This window comes from Drosophila eugracilis, unplaced genomic scaffold (genome assembly GCF_018153835.1).
Source record: "Drosophila eugracilis isolate 14026-0451.02 unplaced genomic scaffold, ASM1815383v1 contig_1248, whole genome shotgun sequence".
Taxonomy (NCBI): domain Eukaryota; kingdom Metazoa; phylum Arthropoda; class Insecta; order Diptera; family Drosophilidae; genus Drosophila; species Drosophila eugracilis.
The window spans coordinates 14,507-23,674 of record NW_024572038.1 but is presented as its reverse complement, the minus strand read 5'-3'; the positions used below and the strand labels follow the sequence as shown (position 1 = coordinate 23,674).

The window sequence follows — 9,168 nt, the reverse complement described above, 5'->3', positions numbered from 1 at the left end:
TGACAAAGCCGCCGCCAACCGAAAACATGACATAACAGCAAACCGCCAAAGCTTATTTGCCTGGCAATGGTCAGCCAGTTGAATTAGCACCGACTCCTTGGGCCCGGGTGGCTAATTAAAATGTATTGCTTTGTTGTTTTTGTTTTGAATACAATCCGGTGGGATGAATTTAGGGTCGCCTTTAAAGACTTGACTATCCCATCTCGAAATGGGCGGTGTGTTACATCAACAGAATCATTATTCAAGATGTGGTAGACGTTTGCCAAAACTTCACTGGGAGCGCTAACGATCTGCCAATGTCGAGCCAAAAGATGGAGCTGAAGCTTCGCCTGAAACTGATGCGAAATCGAGCCGAACTGAACCAAGAGTTGAGCTAAGCTGCGACCATGCAACCATTAACGATAACATCATCAAGAAAATCCTTTACAACCATGTGTCACGTCAGAACGTGCCCACCCACCCACTCTTTTGCTTTTCGAAGGACACATCCACACAGGGGAGAGGCGCAATAGAGCCTACGCTTCCTGTCACAGGACAAAACGCACAGCAGCAAATTGGCAGCAACGACAGCAATTGCTACAAAAGGGACGACCACCCGAGTATACCCGTATCCGAGAATCCGAGTATCCCCAATATCCCCAGTATCCCCGGTACTCCAGCATCCGAACATCCGAGCGTCCTTCGGTGCCGGAGACGCACGTCGCCAAAGCTCAACTGCACACACATCAAAAATAAACCATCAGGCCAAGGCTGGGAAAAACCGACAACAAAAAACGACGACATATCAACATTAGTCAATGTCGTGTAAGGGAGTACCCGTGTCTAGGCCACCCAACCTCCCTTATCTCTACTCTATATACCCGTTAATCGTTGACTAAAGGGTGTATTGTATTCGGCTAAGTTAAGATAAAAGAGATATCAACTGATCTGTAAGGCGGCTTAAACTTTGTAAGACTAATAATTTAGTATTTGCTGCGGCGGAAGATATTAAAATATTATCACTATTTTAATATCCATAAAACTTAATTTTACAAAGACAAATTAAACAGCATTTATTTAAAACTAATCATTTTATGCACCCTTTCTTCCTCAAAGGGTATCTTTCAGTCGTGCCCTTAACTACCTAACTTTTTTTCTCAGCTTTTTTTCGGGTTCGGGTTGTGGAGCTGTTTTGAATAATTGAGCCTCGCTCCGCTTGTGGATTTTGTAAAGTATGAAAAATATGCATGTCTTACTTAGAGCCGCGCCAGAGGCCTAATGAAGTGCTCCGCCCCCAAAGGGCTGTCCCGGCCGGGCCAATAATTAAAACGTGTCGGGCAATTCCTCTCAATTTACACGCCTCTGTTGCCGTTGATCTCTTTTCTGTTGTATTTCTTTTTCTATTTCTGCTGCCACACAAGGCATGGTGGCATCGTTATGGCACTCCTGGTGTCTCCAATTCAAGCTCCTTGCTGCTTGCTGCCTGCTGGTGCAAATGGCTCGAGTGGCCGAGATGAAGCTGCATTCGCACGAGCTTGTCATTTATCAGTGGTTCTGCGTCTGCTCTTGAATTTCAATGCAGCTTATACAATTTGCCGTACTTTGCATAAAAGCAAATGCTTGCCAATCCTTGCCATCATCGAAACATTTCCAGAGCCCTGCTTATGTGTGTGCCGACGTTTGCTTAGTTCTGGAAATTTTGTGAGCACGCACCGCACTCTCGATTGGCAGGCAATGGATTGAAAGGAAGAGCTCCTTCCCGATCCGCTGCCTCTTATATTGACTTGCACTTTGTGCCGCTTTGCGGTATTGCGTGGCGCATACGAAATGCCTGCAAGACAATTCGCCAAAGGATCCAGAACTCGCGTCAGTGCCAGAAAAAGAAATAAAAACAAAAAACAATTTTCACTTGTGGTTTGTCTTTAAGCGCATTTCACTTTTTGGTCTTGGTCTGTATTCGCACCTCTTTTTCGGCTTTCTGTAACATGAGTGTATCGGCTTTGGCCGCATACACTTGTCCACAAAATAGGGTTTTGCTTTGCCTATAAGGTTTTTCATTTTCAACTAGGCCTCTATATAGACTAGAAGTTAAGATAGGGAATTAAAAATCCAATTTGCCGTGTCTGTCATGTTTTTTTCAACATTTTCCTACCACTTTTTGTGCCACCTCAGATAAGACATCAGTTGTCTATTCAGAAGTTGCAATCGCTTATTAAGGGACTGGCGGACTATGCGGCGTATGCGTAACGCAGCCAAGAGACAAGAGAATGTGACACGTAACAGGTGTTTTGACCTAGCCAAGCAAATGCAGACAATGCCAAAAAAACCGATAACGATAACTTTATCCCAAGATCTTTTGACATGAGCAAACAAATAAAGAAGAAAGCACGCAACAGCCAAAGGAGCAGAGCAAGGCGAATGGAAGGAAGTGCAGAGGAAAAAAACGTGGAAAAATACAAAGTGCTGTCATTCATTGTGCTCTGCTATTTGCCTTGGAAAGGCAGTTCCACTGACATTCTCCTGTCCCCCACTGTCTCTCTCATTCTCCTACGTTCAGTTTTTCCTCGCCACCCCACAAGGACATATGTGTGTTTGTTTGTGTTTCAATGTGTGCGTGTGTCCAAGTCCAAGTCTTTGTGCGTGTGACGTTTTATCTCTGTCACTAAATTGACACTTTAGTTAATGGATTTTGTGTGTGTGAGTGTGCTATTTGTGGCGCTTACTTTTTATCTGTGCTCCTTGGATTTTGCCACTGTTGCTCCTTAACATATCAGAATCAGGAGGCAAACAGGACACCAGGACACCAGGACACGCACTTGCCCGAAACGTTCGTTTGCAAGTGTAAGTACTTTGAATAATAAGAATGCTCACTTTGATGGATGCGCAACAAATCTCTTTAGATTTATCAGCGGAACGATGACAGTACTGCGGATGGGTAATATGTTGTATACCCACACCCCCAATCCCCAGCCCCCGGCAAGAGGCGTCATGATCCGCACAACAATTGAGGGATTATTCACGTGCTTGTATCACAGCAAACGATTTGCTACGACTTACGTGTCACTTTTGAGTACACGCACTGTGTAGTAAAAGTGTATAAATATTGGTTAAGTATATGTGCCTTGATTTCGGTTAAACAAAATGCCTCGTCGAGTACTTGAAAACTACGGATTTGAACCAGCCAAGCAGTCATGTTTGCGTAAGTCCTTCTATAAACTGTAACAAAGAAAAAAGAAAAGAATATATATATAAACTTCATGCAGGCAAGTCAAAATTGGATCCCAAAGGTAAATGTGGCGTTGCCATCAAGCAACAACCAAGGGAGCAACCTGTTGCAAAGAAGAATCCATTGAAGTTCCTCGAGCAGAAAACCGATGCGGAACTCGTCGTGCATTGGACTCGTGATGGCGGCTGTACCCCTTCACCCATTAAATTGTTGCCTCCTTGGTAGTAGTGTGTAATGTCCCCAAATTTACAATTATCCAGGAACTCTTATAATTCGATAATTTACCAATAAGAAAAAGAATTGCAAGCAAGACAAAAATTCTAAAAAGCAATCTGCTAAGCTGGCGCATGTTTTCACTATTTTTACATATTTTTAGAATTTTTTAAATTCGATTTCAGCTGAAAAGATTGTTTTCCCATCATCCTAGGCAACTTTTCCAAAAATTATCATAAAACATCCCTCAACTCAGCAAGCATTATGATTGAAAAGGCCCCTGTGGAGACATTTGCCATGCGTATTCGATAGACAGGATGCCATAGAAAGCGAGAACACACTTCCAGCTTATTTTCAGGATTTTCGAGGGGGCAAAACATAGCAGAGTTAAAAAATAAAATAAAATATTTAATGCCCTCGGCTTATGTGCTGGATTCCGATACCGTTTCGACCTGGACCGCGTGCGATAAATACACATGTGTATATCTGTCACAGTGTGTCAAGTTTTAAATCGGCTTTCGGGTCGGCCAGCAGCTTCAATTTGACGCAATAATTTATATGTGATTTGGTCGCATTGCGGCGGCTTGTCAGGACTCTGTTCGTCCGGGGGCAGGGATTTGTAAGTTCTGTTGACAAAATAAGCAAAATAATAAATTACAAAAGTTGTGGCACGCGCTTCCGCCGGGATTTGGTTAATCGAATATGCACACAGTGGGATATTCGAATCGTTCCAATCACTTTTCCCAACCCACCCATCATCATCATCATCATGATCATGACCATCATCATCGTATGCAGGCCCTTGACACATTAATTGGCCAAGTGCACGGCAAAGTTGGGGGGCTGGCATTTGCAGTATTAAATAAATATATGGCCATGTGCTTTATGCGGCACCCAGGTGTGCTCCAAACTGGCCAAAGCCGAAGTGGTAAACTTTCCTCTGAATGTGCCAGCACATGCAACTTGCTAGTTGCAACATTCCCATTCGGCCACCCACCACTTGGGCATTGGGCGCGAACTTGGCCGAGCAAACTTTTCCTGTTCGGTTGTGGATCGCTTTAAAGCGACTCTATTTATGCCACTGGCAGACTAACCACCCACACTTGGAGAAATGTATATGTAGTTTAAACTTTGAGTGTAGAAGCTGTGGCCAAAGTTATGCCTGGTTGAGAAAGGTAAGACCTTGGTTCGAAAGGGAAAACTTAAGTTTATGTACATTTGTTCTTATCAATATAAAATGATGGGAAAAAAATAAACTTACTTTATATATTTACTTCCTTGATTGAATGCCTAAATAAATGTAGGCTTGTTAGTTTCTAGTCAGTTTCTTTGATTTAAATACATACAAAAAAAATCACTACCATAATCCCATCGAAGGAAAAACCTTACAAGCTATGGCCTACTAATATCTTTCAGTCCAGGATGCTTTCTGAAAACGGGCTTTGGCGACCGGGTGCTCATTATGCCCACAGCCGAGGGTATCGCGCTAAGTGGCTCCTGCATTGGGAATGGAAACTAAATGAATGGCCGCTTGAAATGCCTTGAAGCCCAAAGGATTAAATGCTCGCTGCACACACAAAGGCGGCGGACTTTGCCACCGCATTGTGAAAACAACTCATTTATCATAAGCGTGCTGCAGTGGGATGATGATGATGACGATGACGGTGAGGAGGTAGAGGGGTTAGGGGTTAGGGCGCTGAAGAGGAACGGACTGAGGCTTACGACAAAAGTAACTGACAACTGCAGATGAAATGTTGAAAGCGCGAACTGAACACACAGCGCAACAATTAATTGTCTCCGCATTCATTTGCCCTTCGCCAAGATGCCAGATGGTTTTTATACGAAGGGGAGGGGGTGAGGAAGGTGGCAGCATCCTAGGATCAGAGGGCAAAGGGGCAAGAGGCAGGTGGCAGGCGGTCGCTTGGTCACGGGTGCGGCAGGTTGCTCTCGCCTGGCACGCAATAATCGCCCGGCATTTGCCCTTAATTAATGGTTGAGCGCAAAGTAATAAACGATATTTAAACAGAAATTGCTTTGTTTTTTCTGCTCTGCTTTTGTAATTGAAAGCAGACGGAATTCATATTTTATGCGGCTGTCATAAAACTTTAACAACTATTTTACCAAAAGCAAATAAAAACAAAATAAAAACCATAAAACCGAAATCACTGCTGTTAAAAGACGTATACTTGATTTTCGGCGCAAAAATATCAGTTTTTTAGCCATAGCACAGCCAAAAATAGTCCGAATATGGAATGGAATACCTCGTATGGCTCGTATTTTGATTGCAATGATTCCCAATCGATTTGCATTCAAATCCGAGAAACTTCCTTTTTGGCCCGTTTTTGAAAATTTTGACGATGGTACCCCTTATCAAAAATGCGAACTTTGGGCCAAAATTGGTTTCCCCAAAATCGAAAAACGAGTGATAGGGGTGGTTAGTATTGGTCGTTAGCAGCACAAAACAGTCGTTCTTTTGGCTGTACGACTTGTTTTGACCGATCTAGAGCTTAAAACCCTAAGATAATTTTGCACATTTCTGCTAAAAATCGGTTTCCTGATTTTTTAGCCCTTTAAACAGAGCTCGCACCAAAAAATCAGAACAATAATGATAAAAGCAAGTATAGGGGTGTTAAGTTTCGGTAGTAAGCTACGTAAAACAGTCATTGTTTTAGCGATGCGGCTTGTTATGACAAAGTTAGAGCTAAGAAACTGCAAAAAAGCCGGGCCCTCTGCTGTCAACCGACGTATACGTGATTTTGGACACAAAAAAAATCAGTTTTTTAGCCATAGCACGGCCAAAAATAGTCCGAATATGGAATGGAATACCTCGTATGGCTCGTATTTTGATTGTAATGATTCCCAATCGATTTGCATTCAAATCCGAGAAACTTCATTTTTGGGCCATTTTTGAAAATTTTGATGATCAAAAATGCGAAATTTGGGCCAAAATTGGTTTCCCCAAAATCGAAAAACGGGTGATAGGGGTGGTTAGTATTGGTCGTTAGCAGCACAAAAAAAGTAGAGCTTTTGGCTCTGCCGCTTGTTTTGACCGAGCTAGAGCTATATATATAGAGCTATTATAGGGTCGGAAACGCTTCCTTCTATCTGTTACATACTTTTCAACGAATCTAGTATATCCTTTTACTCTACGAGTAACGGGTATAAACATCAACAACAAACAGTTTAATTAACTCAAAAGCTTGAGCATGCGATAAAAGCATTGGGCAATAATTACTTTCCTTTAATTAAAATATTTATTATTAAATTAGATGTGGGTCAGCAAAAAAGCAACGCACTAGATTCAGGAAAGATAAATTATTTTAATGATGACAGACGACGCCTCAGGGGTCTGTGCGTGCCTGGACAAAAGCCAAGAAAACTAGGCCCAAGGATGGGTAACAGGTAATCACGAAAATAGTGAGAAACCAGGCCATCAAACTTGAACTATTATAAGAAATCAGTAGGTGTGTGGGGCTGATTACCATCTTTAAGTTTTAAATGAGTTAAGAAAACTTCATACTTTCAAAATAAAATTTACATATTTCCAATAATTGAATCAATTACTTTCGAATATCCTTGTAAACTTAAAATAGCTCACCTCAGACACCCATCAATCAGCAGACCTTTCACCCCATCGCTCCAATTAATTCCGAATTCCGAATTCCAGCTCTTTTCGACTTGCCGCAACATGACCAATCACTTTCACCAGCCGCAACGATCTAATTAATTTGTTGCAAAATAATTTATTAATTAGCATGTCAGTGTCAGAGATTTTCGGCCACGGCTTATCATTAAACAAAGGAAAAGCCACGCAGCAGATGGATTTTATTCAGGGCAAAAGGCGGATAGAGGCGGGTAGAGACGAGAGTCCGACGAGCGGTAAATAGGCAATTAATCTGGCTCAACTGCGGACAGGTGTGCGCAAAAAAGCTGCATAGGAAAAGCAAAGCCATTGGCCCATTGCCATTGCCAACGCCATAGCCATTGGCTCGGCCTTGTATCTCGCAATTCGCCGGACACCGATGAAGAAAGGAAGGCCGGACAGACAGGCGGGCAAACTGCCGGAACGGAGTGCGCAAATGGAGGACAGCCAGCGGGAAATTGAACGAGCAATTATTTATTAATTTAACAGACACGCAATGCACATGGAGTTATCTCGATGCGATTCCTGACATCCGCTCCGATTGCGAGCAATTCGAATTTTTGCATCGCACTGCTGTTGAATGTCAGCGAAGGATGCAGACTCTGATTCTGATTCAGATTCAGATGCACTTGCAGTTGCAGTTGCAGTGCGTGTGTGTCGGCCATTAAGCATTTATGATGTGCATGTCAGCGTCGGGCTTCCAGCTCCAGGCAGGATTCGCAGGACACACTGTCCGCTGATTTCCCTGGCGACCTGACCTCCGCAGGACTTTCCGGCTGCTTCGCCGCTGCTTTAATTCAACAGCCTGGCTTAAGAATCATAAGACAATTAATCAATTGCCTCGTTAAGTTCCATTTAATTGGCAGCTCTCGTCGAGTCAGGTGATTCCTGACAGCCGCATCGGGCAGATCCTCTTAGACGAGGGACATCAATAAAAAGTTATTCAAAAGTCAGTTGCCTTCTCTTAAGAATTTAATAAGAACCAACGCTTTCTGTTCGGCTTTTTGGCTTTGGCCTCCTTTTCCACATGGCCTTAAGGGCTTGGCATTTTGGCTAGGTTTTAGCAAAATGCAGGGAGGCATTTGCCCAAACCGAAATGAAAACTAAAACGTCGCATTTTGCACTCCATCTGCAGAGCTGTATTCAGTCTCTGGGTCAGCAATTTGCCAAGTTTCTGGCAAGTGAAAAATGAAAGCCTCTCAGTGTCCGTGTGTCTGTGTATCTGTGTGCTTGCCAGTGTGTGCAACGGAAGTGGGTAAATAGTGCTAGAAGGAAATGTACAAATAAATATTTGCAAATGAAAATGAACAAGGAAATGGAAGCGCCATGTGGCAGCGACAAGCGCTAAAACGTTTTATATATGTGTCCGAAACGATAATAAATGCGGCTCTTTGGCCACACAAGAATTTGCAGCAACCCTGATCCCCAAATACCTCATAGAAAATTCCTAGGAAAATTCGTGCATTGTTTTACAGCTGCACAATGGGTCGGAATTGTCGTTTTTATTTTCTTTTTTTTGGCAAAAAGTCGCAATGTTTTCTCCGAAATGCAGCCCTTTGACTATAGTTTTATGTGTCAAGCTGAATATAGTTTTCCATTGAGAGTTCCTAGAATGATTAAAGTGTATTGATTATAAAGGCAACCTTGAGAAGTCTTCTACTTTAGTCTTCATCACCTTCTGACAAAAAGAAGCATTCCCCCAGGGATTCCCCGCATTTATCAAAGACTTATGATGAGCCCAAATCATGATTGAAAATTTAATGGCCAACTTTAAAGCCAAAGATTATCGCCAGTGAATCAAATTAATTCGAGTGCAGAAATTCCAGATAAAAAGGAGCAAAATATGTAAAGGCAAAAATGCTAACCAACTGAATTATTTTCAAATCATTCTAGGCAAAAGCAATTTGCATCTCAATTGGTGCTCAAAAATCGAGGAGCGACGGACTAGGAGGAGCAAAGGATCTGATGGGAATGGGCATGGAGATGGGGCAGAAGGAGAAAAAATGCTGCCACAAAGCGGCAATCAGTAACAGTTATAGCGGAAAATAGCTATAATATGTATAGAGCTGATATGAATATCTAGCCCAAAACAGGCAGAAAATTGCAA

General features: G+C 42.5%; 1 protein-coding gene across 1 annotated transcript; it reads left to right on the top strand.

The window, feature by feature from the left end:
• Window positions 1–3,042: 3,042 nt before the first annotated feature.
• On the top strand, window positions 3,043–3,536 carry LOC121530281. The gene is made up of 2 exons (XM_041819141.1): window positions 3,043–3,178; window positions 3,243–3,536. Exons 1-2 carry the CDS (start codon window positions 3,121–3,123, stop codon window positions 3,428–3,430), a joined length of 246 nt encoding a protein of 81 aa, XP_041675075.1. The 5' UTR covers window positions 3,043–3,120; the 3' UTR covers window positions 3,431–3,536.
• The last annotated feature ends 5,632 nt before the right edge of the window (window positions 3,537–9,168 follow it).

Coding starts and splice junctions, on each gene's coding strand:
- LOC121530281 (XM_041819141.1), top strand. CDS start 3,121: ATGCCTCGTCGAGTACTTGAAAACTACGGATTTGAACCAGCCAAGCAG. Junction 3,179..3,242: donor AGCCAAGCAGTCATGTTTGC/GTAAGTCCTTCT, acceptor AACTTCATGCAG/GCAAGTCAAAATTGGATCCC.